Here is a 16,679-nt window from a genome sequence, read left to right as displayed (position 1 = left end):
TCTGGTGAAAGGAATCTCGGCTCTTACCTACTTTTAGATCTTAAACAAGACCATTTTCTCATCTGGAAAAATTAAGAATGGAAGCTTGACCTCTAAGATTTCTTTCCAAGTACCACATAAGATCCAATGACTTTGTTAACTGAGTCTGTGCCTCCCAAATAGTTCCAATATGTGCCTTCAGGTCCCAAACCACATTCTGCCAGCTTTATCTCCTACTACTCATCTCCCTCCACACACCCTCTCCTCAAACAACTGAAACTTTTCTGTTTCCTAACAGCCTAAGTCCTTCGCTCTCAGTGTTCTCACGGAATGCTCTTTACACCTTCTCCACCTGTCAGCAGACTCTAGCAGCTCTTTTAAAAGCGTTTGGGTTCAAGCACCAACCCTTCTGTGAAGCCTTCCCTGACTTTCCAAACCTATGAGTGGAAAATCAGTAAGAAGGGAAAGAAATTACACGGCCGGACCCTGGATGCCTCAACAGCTGAGAAGTGCAGGATCAGATTCACGCATGAGGAAATGGGCACTGACTACGTTGCGGGAAGGGGTTAAAACAACTTCCCCTTCTTGCCAGTTCTGCTGTCGAATGAAACCACCGTCTCTCTGAGCCTCCGTTTCCCTCTCATACCTTACAATCTGCTTTCCTCCACATCTTCACAGAGAAACCCATGTGCACACAGGCACGCACACAATTCTGCCCCATTCCTCACAGGTACTCCAGAGCCACCAAGGAGAGACAGGAGACCGCCCGATCCCTCTCCCCTTTTCCCAGCCCTTCTCGGTGTACCCAGGGAGAAAGGCCCACACCATGCATCAAGAAAGAGAAAAACAAGTACCGTATGCTAACACATATATATGGGGGGAAAAAAAAAGGTTCTGAAGAACCTAGAGGCAGGACAGGAATAAAGACACAGACGTCGAGAATGGACTTGAGGACACGGGAAGGGGGAAGGGTAAGCTGGGATGAAGTGAGAGAGTGGCATGGACATATATACACGACCAAATGTAAAATAGATAGCTAGTGGGAAGCAGCCGCATAGCACAGGGAGATCAGCTCGGTGCTTTGTGACCACCTAGATGGGTGGGATAGGGAGGTGCAAGAGGGAGGGGATATGGGGATATATGATTCACTTTGTTATAAAGCAGAAACTGACACACCATTGTAAAGCAATTATACTCCAAAAAGGATGTTAAAAAAAAAAAAGACTGGAGCCGCGGCCCCTCAAAACTCCTGCTGGCAGGACTCCAGGGACACAGGGTAGGCCACCCTGAGGCCATCCACTAACCGCTCCCCGCCAGGGCACTAATCGAAAACCCAACCCCAGCGAGGTTTTGTCCCGCCAGGCTTTTACAGTTTCCGGACGCTGGACCCTTGGGCCACTTTGTGTCTGATTTCTCCGCGCCAGAATCACTGGAGGGAGAGGCGAGGACCTCGCCCTCCTCTCAGCTCATTTGACGCCTCAGGCGCCCCCTCCCTCCCTCCCAGACTCACCTCTTGCTGAGGGGCCGGACTCTCACGGCCACCCGCACGTTGGCCATCCCTTGGGCCAAGGCTCAAGTCCCGCAGGTCGGCCCAGCTGCAGCATCCCCAACGCCAGCCCCAAGCCGAGCCCAAGCCGAGCCCCAGCCCAGCCCAGCCCAGCCCAGCCCCGCCTGCCCCACGCGCCTCACGGGACAACCCCGCCCATATGCGGGCGGATGCCCGGCCGCGGCTGTGCCTGCCGAACCTCAGCCAATCCTGAGCTCGGTGGACTGGAAGACGCCCGGGCCGCCCCGCCTCGCTCCTCCCACGCGCCTCACGGGACGGCCCCGCCCACGAGGGCGCAGGCTGCCCGACCAGGGCGGTGCCTGCGGAGCCTGGACCAATCCTGTCGGGGGCGGGAGGGCGCAGATCCTGGCTGGTTGGGGCCGGCTCCCGCCTACTGGGAACTAGCTTTTGTTCTCCCACCGTGCGACAGTGGTATAAAGTGGAGTAAATCCGTTAAATTTAAGTTAGTTTACAGACAGACTACAAAGACAGTTTACAAAGTAATTTGCTAAATACTTTTCTTCGCTGCGTTCGCCTGAGCTGTTAATTCAGTGGTTAAATTTTAGGAGCAGAAATGAAATGGGGAACACCGATGTTTTTGCAGTTCCCTGCAAAGGGCATCGCCTTTCTTTGAAGAGGCACGGGAGATGAAGGAGTTTAGAGTGCTCGCAGGCGAGCTTCTCTTGATCGTGCTGGAAGCTCATAGCCACCCTGACAGAGTTCGTGATTGTGGCGGGAAGACTATCGGACCGAACTGGTTCATTAATTAATCCAAGAAATAGCTACTTGGGGTGTGCTCAGAGCAGGGGGCCTGAAGAAATGGCTCGTGTGTTTACAACACACCCGACAGGAATCTGGGTTCATTGTGAGAAGGGGCACAAAGCTTGTAGCCTTCCTATGAGCAAATACCCAACACGTGTTCCCCTGCACCTCCACGTGGCTGCTGGGCAGGACCAGTGCGACAGGGCTCAGTATTGGAAGGAAAGCTACGGTATTTAGTGGGGGAGTTTGCCACCTAGAGCCTGTCAGGTCCACGCGTGGGTGGGCCATGAATAGTCTTACAGACATAAAGGCTTTGAACCTCTCTTTTAAAGGAAAAAAAAAAAAAATAGATTCCAACTATGTGCCATTCTGGAAAAGGCAAAACTATGGGGACAATAAAAAGATCAATGGTTGCCAGGATTTGGGGGGAGAGGAGAGATGAATACATAGAGTACAGAAGTTTTTATAAGCGGTGAAAATACTTTGTATGACATTATAATGATTTTATGTCACCATACTTTTGTCCAAACCTGTAGAACGTGCAATACTATTCATTTCATTAAAGTGAACCCTAAGATGAACTGGGCACTTTGGTGATTATGATGTGTCAGTGAAATTCATCCTTGGTTTAAAAAAAAAAAGAACACTCAGGGTAGACGTTTTTGGCAAAACTTTTGTTTCACTTTTATATATGTATACATATTATATATGTGTGTGTTTGTTGGATCGTGATGTAAAATGTACCTTTTAGATCAAAAAAGTTTGCAGGCCACTGTAGTTAATACTGGCAAATAAAAGCACAAATTAATCTAAAAAAAAAAAAATAGCTACTGAGTACCTACCAAGAGTCAAGGGCTGTTCTAAGGCCCTGAGGATACAGTCCCAGCCTTCATGGAAATTAGAATCCACAGGGAAGGGAAGAGAGAATAAATACATGAATATATAATATGTCAAAATGTGCTAAATGCAATTTTTTGGAAAAAGAACGGTGAGGAGATTCAGTAATGATCTCTGTGTGTATGTAGGGGGAAAGGTGCTACTTTGTATAGGATCTTCAGGAAAGGCATCATTGATAAGGTGACATGACTAGGTTTGAATGAACTGTGGGGCGGGGAGTGACTTGCAGGTATTCATTTATGTATTTAACAAATATTTCCTAAGTAATCACCTATTATGACCAGGGACATAGTAGTGAAGAAAACAGGCAAACCTCTGACCTCATGCAGCTTGGTGAGAGAAACTTATAATAAGTAAGACAAATTAAGTAAACTGTATATCAGATTGGCTAAAGAGTGAAAAATAAAGCAGGAACGGGGATGGGAAGTGAGTAAAGGGGAGTGTTGAAACTGTAGATAATATGCCCAGGGAAGACCTCCTTGAGAATGTGACACTTGAGAAAAATCTGAAGGTTGTAAAAGAGTCATGCTGTTATGTAAAAGGGCAATTTCAGACACAGGGAACAGGCCAATGTAAAGGCCCTGAACTTGAAGAAAGCCTGGAATGTTAGAGGAACAACAGGAAAGCCAGTGGAGGTAGCATGGAATGACAGGGGGGAAGAGTCATAGAGGTAGCATGGGACCGTGGTAAAGCCTTTGGATTTTATTCTAGGTGAGCTGGAAAGCCATTGGAAAGTGTTAAGGAGAAAAGTAAAATCATATGATGTACATATTTTAAATGATTACTCTGGCCACTGTTTTGAGATTATTCTGAGGAGTGGGGAAGGATGGAAGCCCAAGAGGGATCAGTCAGGAGGCTATTTTAGTATCCCAGGGGCAGTAATAGAGTCACGGTGAGCCTTTGATTTGTATGTCAGGCATGTTCCAATAGTAGTTTACCTATCCAGTCTCCTCTCTCATCTATTTGAAAGGACCCACCCCTAGAGTATTGGGACAGCTGGTTTACATTTCAAATTTGCCTGGAACCCTAGGCTTCTGAATGGCTTCTCTACTCACTGTGCTTTGCAGTGGAAAAAATGGCTGTATTAGGGAAAACAGTATGAAATTTCCTCAAAAAATTAAAAATAGAGCTACCTATGATCTAGCAATCTCACTTCTGGGTATATATTCAAAGGAAATTAAATCACTATCCCAAAAATATATCTGCATCCCCATGTTCACTGCAGCATTATTTATGATTAGCCAAGATGTGGAACAAACAACCTAAGTGTCCATCAAAGGATGAATGGGAAATTTGATATATATATATATACATCTCAAATTGTATGTGTATATATTTATGTATATATATATATACACATACAGTGGAATATTACTCATCCTTTAAAAAAAGAAGGAAGTCCTGCTGTCTATGATAACATAGATGGGCATTATGCTAAGTTGAATAATTCAGACAGAAATATCCTGTATGATCTCACTTGTATACGTATCTAAAAAAGACAAACTCATAGAAACAGAGAGTAGACTGGTGGTTGCCAGGGCTGGGGTTGGGGAAAATGAGATGTTGGTCAAAGGGTACAAACTTCCAGATGTAAGATAAATAAGTTCTGGGGATTTAAAGTGCAGCAGGGTGACAATAGTTAACAATGCTGTATTGTACATTCGAAAATTGCCAAGAGAATAAATCTTAAATGTTCTCACCACCACTACCATCACCAAAAAAATGGTAATTATGGGAGGTGAAGGATATAGTAACCAATATTAATGTTTCACAATATATACATGTATGAAATAATCATGTGTAATTTAAACTTCCACAGTGTTATATGTTAATTATATCTCAATAAAGCCGGGGGGTGGATGGAAAGTATTGCTGCATGAATATATTTCTATCTTGGGAATTCCCTGGCGGTCCAGTGATTAGGACTCCGTGCTTTCACCCTGGTCAGGGAACTAAGATCCTGCGAGCCACATGGTGCAGCCAAATATATATTTATATTTCTATATTCAGGTTGGAGAAGTCAGCATAACAATATTCTGTATTTTTAGTTACATCACTCATAAGTATTTCAATATGTGTCTTTGAAAGATGAGGACTACCTTTTTAACATAACCATAATACCATTATCACAACCAAAGACATTAGTTTCTTAACACCATCAAATACTCAGCATTCAAATTTCCCTGATTTTCTCATAAGTTTTTTTAACAGTCTCTTTGTTTGAATGAGGATCCAAATACAGTGTGATTGATATGTCTTTTAATCTTTTATTCAGTAGCTTCCTCGTCCCTCTCCTTTTTCCCCCCTGGCATTTATTTGTTTAAGAAACCAGGCAGTTTTCCGGTAAATTTCCCACAGACTAGTTCTGCAAGTTAATCCCTATGGTGATATTTAAATGTTTTTCTGTCCTCTGCATTTTCTGTAACTTGGTAGTTCAATTTAGAGGCTTGATCAAACCAGTCGGCACCTATCTTTCTTTTTGTGTTATTTGCAGTCACTAATGAGCATCCTCTGAGTTAATTAGATCATCACTTCATTAGGAGCTTAAAGGTTCTGGACCCAATTTCCAACGTGGGGCTGGGGGGCGGTCCCCACAACACCAGGCAATTCTCTAACACCAGCTGGGTCTCCTACAATTCAATTCTGACACTATCTACTTAGAGATAGCATCAGATTCCACAGGTTGAGTTCAGTCTCACAAGATTGCTCTCCACTTCTGACCTCAATCGTAAGCCCATGGTTGTTACCTCTTCTTCTGACCCACCGACTATAGATTAGAGATTCTGACTGTCTCTTCCCTGGGCACAATTAATTTGCTAGAGCAGACTTCAGATCCCAGTCGAAAATCCAGGTTGTTACTTTTATTGATACTTCTGACCTTACTGGCTATAGAATCAGAGGTTCCCGCAACCCCCTTCTTGGGTTTGACTTATTTGCTAGAGCAGCTCACAGAACTCAGGAAACCCATTTACTCACGAGATTACCAGCTTGCTACAGAGGCTATTAAAGGATATAAATCCACAGCTAGTTCAAGAGATACATAAGGCAAGCTCCTGAACAAAAGAGCTTCTGTCCTTATGGAGTTTGGGGCCCTGCACATGATACATAGAAGTGTTCTGGTCCCCCAACCTGGAAGCTCTCTGAACATCATCCTTTGGGGGTTTTATGAAGGCTTCATTACATAGGCATGGATGATTAAATTATAGGCCATTGCTGATTGTTTAAACCTCCAGCCCCAGGAGGATTGTTTAAACCTCCAGGATTGGAACTAAAAGTTCCAATCCTCTAATTATATGGTAGCTTCTCCTGGCAACCAGGCCCCATCCCTCAGTGGGGTCAAAAAGTCACCTCATTAACATAACAAGAGACACCTTTACCAGACTCATCATTTAGGAAATCCCAAGGGTTTTAGGAGCTCTGTGCCAAAAGTGAGACAAAGGCCAAATATATATTTCTTACTATAAATCACAATATCACAAGGTTGCAAAGTGATAAACTCCAATTTTATCCTTTTTCATTTATGTGTTGACATACTTACAAAGAGCAACTTTTCTTCATCAACTGAGGGACAGGTAGCATAGTAAAGGCAGGACAAATGCTTGTTTCAATTACTAGTTTTCAAAATAAGTTGGTTCCCTAGCACTTTCCAAAGGTGGATAATGAGCTGTTGTTTTTTTTTAACATTATTATAAACTCATGAATTTAAGCATATTTTGTTTACTTCAGCCTACTGCAGTTACTGTTCTTTTTTTTTTTTTTTAATTTGGCTGCGCCGGGTCTTAGTTGCAGCATGCAGGATCTAGTTCCCTAACCAGGGATTGAACCTGGACCCCCTGCATGGGAGCATGGAGTCTTAACCACTGGACCACCAGGGAAGTCCCTGCAGTTACTATTCTTTTTTTTTTTTTTTTTTTTTTGCGGTACACGGGCCTCTCACCGTTGCGGCCTCTCCCGTTGCAGAGCACAGGCTCCGGACGCGCAGGCCCAGCGGCCATGGATCACGGGCCCAGCCGCTCCGCAGCATGTGAGATCCTCCCAGACCAGGGCACGAACCCGTGTCCCCTGCATCGGCAGGCGGACTCCCAACCACTGAGCCACCAGGGAAGCCCAGTTACTATTCTTGATAGCCAAAATCATCCCAACTTTGGCCAGTGGGAGCCTCACTGACTTTTGACTCAGCTTCAGTAATCTTTGCTAGCTTCCTTTATTCCTGACGTGATAAGAAGTTCCAGGTGCCTCTTGAACATGTTCCAAGTGTGCTATCAGCCTTTTCTTCAAGGATTTCTGGTTCCTTTTAGGTCTCTATTTTATTTTTTTTAATTAAAAATATTTAAATTGAGGTATAATTGACATATAACATTATATTTGTTTGTGTTAGGCCACAAAATAAGTCTTAATAAATTTAAGAGGATTGAAATCATATCAAGCATCTTTTCTGACCATAATGGTATGAAACTAGAAACCAATTACGAGAAGAAAACTGGAAAATTCACAAATATGTGGTGATTAAACAACATGCTACTGAATAGCCAATGGGTCAAAGAAGAAATCAAAGGAAAAATTTTAAAATATGTGAGACAAACAAAAATAATAAACACAACAAAATTTATGAGATGCAGCAAAAACAGTTGTAAGAGAGAAGTTCATAAATGCCTACCTTAAGAAACAAGAAATATCTCAAATAAATGTCCTACATTTACACCTGAAGGACTAGAAAAAAATTTCCAAAATTAGTAAGGAAGGAAATAACAAATATCAGAGCAGAAATAAGTAAAATGGAAACTAAAAATACAACAGAAAAAAAATCAGTGAAACTAAGAGCTGGTTCTTTATCAAGATTTTTGGAGTTGATAAACTATTAGCTAGACTTACCAAGAAAACAAGAGAGAGGACTCAAATAAATAAAATCAGAAACGAAAGAGGAGACATTACAACTGATACTACAGAAATACAAAGGATCATAAGAGATTGCTATGAACAATTATATGCCAACAAATTTGAAAACCTAGAAGAAATGGATAAATTTCTAGAAACACACAACCTATCAAAACTGAATTATGAAGAAATAGAAAATCTGAACAGACTGATTACCAGTAAGGAGACTAAATCAATAATCAAAAACCTCCCAACAAACAAAAGTCCAGGACCAGACAGCTTCCCTGGTGAATTCTATCAAACATTCAAAAAAGAGTTAATACCAATCCTTCTCAAATTCTTCCCAAAAATAAGAGGGAACACTCCCAAACTCATTTTACAAGGTCAGCATTACCCTGAGGACACCACTAGAAAAGAATATTACAGACCAAATTCCTGATTAACATAGATGCAAAAATTTTCAACAAAATAGTAGCAAGCCTATTTCCACAATACATTAAGAGGATCATACACGATGATCACATGAGATTTATTCCAGTAATGCAAAGATGGTTCAACATCTTCAAATCAATCAATGTGACACACCACATTAACAAAAGGAAGGATAAAAATCATATGATTATCTCAATAGATGCAGGAAATCATGTGACAAAATTCAACATCTTTTCATGATGAAAACTCTCAATAAATTAGGTATAGAATGAATGTGCCTCAACATAATAAAGGCCATTTATGACAAGCCCACAGCTAACATCATAATCATACTCAAAGGTGAAAAGCTGAAAGCTTTTCCTCTAAGATCAGGAACAAGACAAGGATGCCCACTCTCACTACTTTTATTCAACATGGTATTGGAAGTCCTAGCCAGAACAATTAGGCAAGAAAAAGAAATAAAAGGCATCCAAATTGGAAAGGAAGAAGTAAAACTGTCACTAATTGCAGATGACATGATATTATATATAGAAAACCCTAAAGACTCCACCAAAAAAACCTCTTAGAACTCATAAAAGAATTCACTAAAGTTGCAGGATACAAAATCTTGCATTTCTATACACAAATAACAAACTATTAGAAAGACAAAAAATTTTTTAAATCCCATTTACATTGCATCAAAAAGAATAAAATACCTAGGAATAAATTTAACCAAGGATGTGAAAGACCTATACACTGAATACTACATTAATAAAATAAATTGAAGAAGACAAATAAATGGAAAAATTTTCCATACTCATGGATTGGAAGACTTAATGTTGTTAAAATAACCATACTACCCAAAGCAATCCACAGATTCAATGCATTCCCTATCAAAATTCCAAAGGCATTTTCACAAAAATAGAAAAAAAATTTCTAAAATTTGTAATGGAATCACAAAAGACCCTGAATAGTCAAAGAAATCTTGAGAACAACAAAGTTGGCGACATCATACTCCCTGATTTCAAGCTATATTACAAGGCTATAGTAATCAAAACAGTATGGTATTGGCATAAAAACAGACACATAGATCAACAGAATGGAATAGAGAATATATGAAAACAGAGCAAAGAATATACAATGGTAAAAAGACAGTCTCTTCAATAAATGGTGTTGGACAGGGATATTGGCTCGGTGCTTTGTGACAGCCTGGAGGGGTGGGATAGGGAGGGTGGGAGGGAGGGAGACGTAACAGGGAGGACATATGGGAACATGTGTTTATGTATGACTGATTCACTTTGTTGTAAAGCGGAAGCTAACACACCATTGTAAAGCAATTATACCCCAATAAAGATGTTAAAAAAAATAAAATAAAATAAAATAAATGGTGTTGGAAAAACTGGGTGGCCACATGCCAAAGAATGAAACTGGACCATTATCTTATACTATACACAAGAGTTAACGCAAAAAGACCTGAACATAAGACCTGAAATCATAAAATCCCTAATAACATAGGCGTTAAGCTCCTTGACCTGAGTCTTTTTTTTTAAATAAATTTATTTATTTTTTATTTATTTATTTTTGGACTTGTTGGGTCTTCGTTGCTGCATGCAGTCTTTCTCTAGTTGCAGCGAGAGGAGGCTACTCTTCATTGCTGTGTGCAGGCTTCTCATTGAGGTGGCTTCTCTTGTTGCAGAGCACAGGATCTAGGTGCACGGGCTTCCGTAGTTGTGGCATGCGAGCTCAGTAGCTGTGGCTCACAGGCTCTAGAGTGCAGGCTCCTTAGTTGTGGCACACGGGTTTTGTTGCTCAGCATGTGGGATCTTCCCAGACCAGGACTTGAACCCTTGTACCCTGCCTTGGCAGGCAGATTCTTAACCACTGCGCCACCAGGGAAGTCCTTGACCTAAGTCTTGGTGATGATTTTTAAAATCTGACGCTGAAATCAAAAACAACAAAAGCAAAAATAAACAAGTGGGACTACATCAAACTAAAAAAGCTTTTGCACAGCTAAGGAAACCATCAAAGAAGTGAAAAAGCAAACTACAGAATGGGAGAAAATATTTGCAAATCATGTATCTGATAAGGGGTTAATATCCAAAATATATTAAAAACTCATACAACTCAATAGACCAAAAAAAAAAAAAACCAAAAAACAAATTCAATTAAAAAGTGGAGTTTTAAAATTAAAAATGAATAGACATTTTCCTTAAGAAGACATACAAGTGGCTGACAGGTATGTGACAGATGGGCAACAGGTACATGAGAAGATGCTCAACATCACCATCATCAGGGAAATACAAATCAAAGCCACAATGAGATCATCAGCTCACACCTGTTAGAATAGCTATTATAAAAAAAAGCAAGCTACAACAAGTGTTTGCAAGGATGTGAAGAAAAGGGAACCTTTGTGCACTGTTGGTAGCATTGTAAATTGGTGCAACCACTATAGAAAACACTATGGAGGTTCCTCAAAAATTAAAAATAGAACTACCATAGGATCCAGCAATTCGACTTCTGGGTATTTATCCAAAGAAAACAAAACCACTAACTCGAAAAGGTATATGCAACCCCATGTTCATTGCAGCATTATTTACAATAGCCAAGATATGGAAACAACCTAAGTGTCCATTGATGGATGAATGGATAAACAAGATATGTTACACACACACACACACACACACACACACACACAGTGGAATATTACTCAGTAGTATAAAAAAGAATGAAATCTTGCCATTTGCAACAACATGGATGGACCTCAAGGGCATTACGCTAAGTGAAATAAAACAGAGAAAGACAAATACTCTATGATCTCACTTGTGTGTGAAATCTAAAACAAAACGAAAAACAAACAAAAAAATCAAGCCCATAGATATAGAGAACAGATTGGTGGTTGCCAGAGGTGAGGGGTTGTGGGTGGGAGAAATGGGTGAAGGTGGTCAAAAGGTGCAAACTTCCAGTTATAAAATAATCAAGTCGGGACTGCCCTGGTGGTCCAGTGGTAAAGAATCTGCCTTACAATGCAGGGGACGCAGGTTCAATCCCTGGTCAGGGAAATAAGATCCCACATGCTGCAGGGCAACTAAGCCCGCACGCCACAAGTACTGAGCTCGTGCACCTCAACTAGAGAGACCGTGTGCCACAAACTACAGAGCCCACGTGCTCTGGAGCCTGCGTGCCACAACTAGAGAAGAGAAACCCACACGCCACAACTAGAGAGAAGCCCGCGCACTGCAATGAAAGATCCCGCACACCTCGACAAAGATCCCGCATGCCTCAACTAAGACCCAACGCAGCCAAAAATAAATAAAATAATATAAATAAATAAATATTTTTTAAAAATAAATAAAATAAACAAATCATGGGGATGTACTGTACAGCATAATGTGGTTCCTTTTAGTATGAATTGCTTTTCAGAGACTATAATCTTGGTGCTTGTTGCTATTGTGTTTGTCATTGATTTAAGGCCTTTTTTCCATTTGCGTAGTTTTTAAAATTTATTTATTTATTTCTATTTTTTAAAATTGAAGTATAGTTGCTGTATACATACTTTTAATTCAAATTCAGGACCACAGAGTTTTTAGTCTCATTGAAATCTTACATCTATAAATACTGTTTCCCAATAGAGAACAGACTTGTGGTTGCCAAGGGGGAGGAGGGGAGGGAGAGGGATGGACTGGGAGTTTGGGGTTAGTAGATGCAAACTATTACATATAGAATGGACAAACAACAAGGTCCTACTCTATAGCACAGGAAACTATATCCAATCTCCTGGGATAAACCATAATAGAAAAGAATATAAAATATTGTTTCCCATTATGTATATATAAAATATATATGTGTATACCTGAGTCATTTTGCTGTACAGCAGAAATTAGTACAACACTGTAAATCAACTATACTTCAATAAAATCAAAAAGTTTCCAAAAAAGAGTATAAATACTGTCTTCCATAACATATACTGCTATCCTAACTATATCAACATAATTAGTCATTTGCTTTATCTCATGGTATACTCACAGTCTCTGAGTAATAATGATAATAATAATACCATCAATAAGAAGAGTACTGAAAACAGTTTATTTTTTTGGAGTTTTTTTTTCATAGGGAATAGCTCACTAGGAATATTCAGTCAAATTTACTGAATTTTAAAGTCATTTGAAATAATTACTCTCAGTTTGATTAGGCCACCATCTTGATATATAGTCAAATGTTTCATTTTTCTATCAATGTTAGGAATCCTTTAATTTTGTTTTATAATTATATATTTACCTGGTTCCAAAGTCAAATTTACAAAACAAGATCTATTCAGAAGTTTAGCTTCTTACCCTCTTGCCTCTACCCTGTTGCCTCTCTCCCCCATAGGTAACCATGCTTTTTAGTTTTGTATATATATATTTTTTTATCTCCCCCCTTTCTTACATAAGCAGTAACATATCATATATACAATTCTGACTTTGTTTTTTTTTGTTTGTGTTTTTGGTCGCACTGCGCAGCTTGCGGAATCTTAATTCCCTGACCAGGGATTGAACCCTGGCCACAGCAGTGAAAGTGCCGAGTCCTAACCACTGACAGCCAGGGAATTCCTGATTCTGACTTTGTTTTATACTTTACAGTGGATCCTGTAGATCACTCCTTGTCAGTAAATATAGATATACTTCATTCCCTTTTACAACCGCATAGTGCTCTACAGTGTGGATGTCCATGGTTTATATTATCACTCCCCTGATTAACTGCAAATTTGGTTGTTTCCAGTCTTTTGCTATCAGAAATATTCCTGGTATGAATAGCCATGTGCATACATATTTTCTTATTTTTGCCAGTATATCTTTGCAATAGTTCCTATAAATAGAATTGCTGAGTCCAAAAGGAAATGCTTATGTAATTAAGCTAAATATTCCCCAATTCTCCTCTGTAGGGGCCATATGACTGATCTTTGCATTCCCATCTGCAATGCTAAGCATGCCTGTATTTCCACAGCCTCATCAACAGAGTATCTCGACAGACTTTTGAATTTATGCCCATCAGATAGGTGAGAAATGATAACTCAGAAGTTTTCATCTGAATTTCCTCTGTTGTAAGTGAAGTTACACTGTTCTGTGATTTAACCAAGCTAGCTCTCTCCCTCTTGACTCCTTAGAGTGACCTCACCATGATTTACATGGTAAAATTCCAGGGAACCCAGAAAGGTCTCTTTAACTAAGTTCCACCATATCTAACTCATATTTTTGGAACTTATTGCCTGAAGGAATAAAAGGAATAGCTTAGAAAGGGAATTACCAAAGCCATCTTTGTTTTGGTTATAACTAATAACAGCAATGACTTTCAATTATTGTGTACTAGGAACTGATTGTTTTTTATGCATTATCTCACTTAATTTTCCCAAGAATCCATGAAGTAGGTACTGTTATCATCTCATTTAGAGATGAGGAAAGTGAGACTGATATTAAATAAGTTAGGAAGAACATAGGGCTAGTAAATGGTGGAACTTGGATTCAAAACCAGGTATAATTCTAAAGCCTTTGCTATTACTCTCCATATTGTAGTAGCTAAAGACAAGCCCTGTCTCTAAATCTCCTGAACTTGGGGGTGGATGTGGAGAGAGGAATATAAGATTAAGATGAGCTTGGGGAGATAAGGCAGTTCAGATTACTGATATCCTATTCCATGATTCCCACCTACCGTCAGGTATTCTACGGAAAGACTTCCATCCAGCAGTTTTTCAAGTAAATCTTCATTGACCAAGGTAAATTTTTATGTCCCACAAAAGCTAAGACTCAGAAAAGAAAATGTTAAGTTACAGAAAATTTTATTAGCATCTACTGATCAAAAATAAGTATATGGGACTTCCCTGGTGGTTCAGTGGTAAAGAATCCGCCTTCCAAGGCAGGGGACACGGGTTCGATCCCTGGTCGGGGAACTAAGATCTCACATGCCACAGGGCAACCGAGCCTGCGTGCCACAACTACTGAGCCTGCACGCCTCAAATAGAGAGCCCGTGTGCCGCAAACTACAGAGCCCAAGCGCCACAACTAGCGAACAGAAAAAACCCCGCATCCCACAACTAGAAAGAGGCCTGCGCCCTGCAACGAAAGATCCCGTATGCCTCAGCAAAGATCCCACGTGCCACAACTAAGACCTGAGACAGCTCCCAAAAAAAAAATAGTGTATGTTGCCCTCTAGAGGTAAATTGATTTTTGATAAGGAAGCATATTCAGAGTTGTGTAGGGTCTCCTTGAAAATGTCATCTCACTACAACCTTCAAGAAATGAATGACTTTTACTAGCCTTCCACATTAAGAAAATAAAGTGATTCGAAGTCTCAAGTAAGATATTTGACTCCTATTTTTTTACCCTAAATTCTGGTTGAGCAACATCAGAGGTCTATAGTCTCCCAGGAAAAGTTCATAAACTGCTAATGGGACTCCTGCTCCTACCACATCCTAATGTAAATTTTTCCTACAAACATTTATGAGGTATTTCCAAAAGGAGAAGAGAAAATATAACTTGGAAATGGTGAAAAAGGAAAAAGAAAAGGCAAAATTAAAAGAACTCTAGAACGTGATCTGCTTATCTTGAACTAATTTAAAGTAAACTCAATTACATGAGTAGATTCCCCAAATTGTAGAATAAATCTCTTACATAAATTCATTTTACATCTCAGGAAATTCCACAATACATTGATTAGTTTTATTAAGATCTAAACTCTATATTTTGCATGTCAAGAAACCCTTTGGGTTTTCCTATTCCTCAGACTATTTTCCTAACTTTATGGAGGTTTGAGAGGATAACAGGGGTCAGGCTGGCAGAGTCACAGATCAGAGCAAGGAGTAAAGTAAGAAAAATGCTGGAAAAACCAGGTAGCATCTCAATTCCTTCAGAATAGTCTTCATAAAGTGGCATCATTATTATGTTGGAAGTGAATTCACAAATCTCACACAACTTCTGGTGTTAAATAGAAAGACATTCAGAGTTATTTTTGTTTGTTATTATCCACATATCTAGAAGCGGAGGAAAAAAAAACTGATGCACACTTATTGACTCTAGCACAGACTAAATTAGCTTTTCTCTTTGTAGTAGACCTGTCTCAACTTACCTCAAGCTTTTGTGAATCAGATAACCTGTATGCTTACACTTTAACTGTGTATATTAAATAAAGAATCTGTCCTTTTAATCATATAGGATTCAGACAAGAGCCACAAAATTTTAGTTAAAAATCACAGGTTTATCTTTTTATTTTGAAAAAGACATAAAAGTCAAAAAAGCAAAAATAAAACCCAAAACAACCAGGTGTATCAATAATTGTGACATATGTGATGTAAAAATATACATATATATGTATGTATATATACACACATATATATGTATATATATACATATACTCATATATATATGTTTGACAATACATGACGAAGCTTAGTAAGATGTTTGAAACTTAGGCTGGGCTTGAACAGATTTCTAATGAAATACAACTAAAAGTTTTGCTTAAAGAGTCTAGGCAATGTTCAAGAAATTATGACCACTCTTCTATAACCCATTTGCAAAGGTCAGCAAAATAGGCTTCAAGACATGTTTTTTTAGCAGGGTAGTTCTGGGTAATGATCCTGTTTCCTTATGAACAACTACTTAACTCATCCACTATGTTGAGGTCTTCTTGCCTTTAAGAGTGTGAAGAATACAAGGATGAGTGAACTCCAGTGATACAGAGAATAGGACAGTATAAAAATATTGAAGCATCCATTTAAAGCAGAAGAGGGGACTTCCCTGGTGGTCCAGTGGTAAAGAATCCACCTTCCAGTGCAGGGGACGTAGGTTTGATCCCTGGTTGGGGAACTAGGATCCCACCTGGTGCAGGGCAACTGAGCCTGCGCGCCACAACTACTGAGCCCTCGTGCCTCAACTAGAGAGCCCGTGTGCCGCAAACTCAAGAGCCCATGTGCTCTGGAGCCCGCACACCACAACTAGAGAGAGAAAACCCGCACACCACAACTAGAGAGAAGCCCGCGGGCTGCAACAAAGAGCCTGGGCGCCACAACAAAGATCCCGCATGCCACAACTAAAACCTGACGCAGCCAAAAATAAAATAAATAAATAAAATAAAATTTAAAAAATTTAAAGAAAAAGCAAAAGAGAACCCCAAGTCTGAAAATAAGCCAAGGGTAGTTCTACTACTGATATAAATGAAAGCATCCTGAGACTTAGTATAC

General features: G+C 39.9%; 1 protein-coding gene and 1 non-coding gene across 2 annotated transcripts in view; one reads left to right on the top strand and one right to left on the bottom strand.

Annotated features, from left to right (window-relative positions):
* The window catches only part of STARD9 (StAR related lipid transfer domain containing 9), a 120,288-nt gene extending 118,666 nt beyond the window's left edge, over positions 1-1,622 (bottom strand). The window contains exon 1 of the mRNA XM_067744613.1: positions 1,490-1,622. Within this exon, the coding sequence (XP_067600714.1) occupies positions 1,490-1,536 (47 nt within the window). The 5' untranslated portion in view covers positions 1,537-1,622. The remainder of the gene's footprint in view (positions 1-1,489) is intronic.
* A 691-nt stretch (positions 1,623-2,313) lies between these two features.
* Positions 2,314-2,443, top strand: LOC137208060 (small nucleolar RNA SNORA11). The gene has a single exon (XR_010935447.1). It is a non-coding gene; the product is annotated as a small nucleolar RNA SNORA11 (small nucleolar RNA).
* The last annotated feature ends 14,236 nt before the right edge of the window (positions 2,444-16,679 follow it).

The sequence above is a fragment of the Pseudorca crassidens genome, chromosome 1, assembly GCF_039906515.1.
Source record: "Pseudorca crassidens isolate mPseCra1 chromosome 1, mPseCra1.hap1, whole genome shotgun sequence".
Classification (NCBI taxonomy): domain Eukaryota; kingdom Metazoa; phylum Chordata; class Mammalia; order Artiodactyla; family Delphinidae; genus Pseudorca; species Pseudorca crassidens.
The sequence above is the reverse complement of the archived record's forward strand: the minus strand, read 5'-3'. Positions and strand labels throughout refer to the sequence as shown.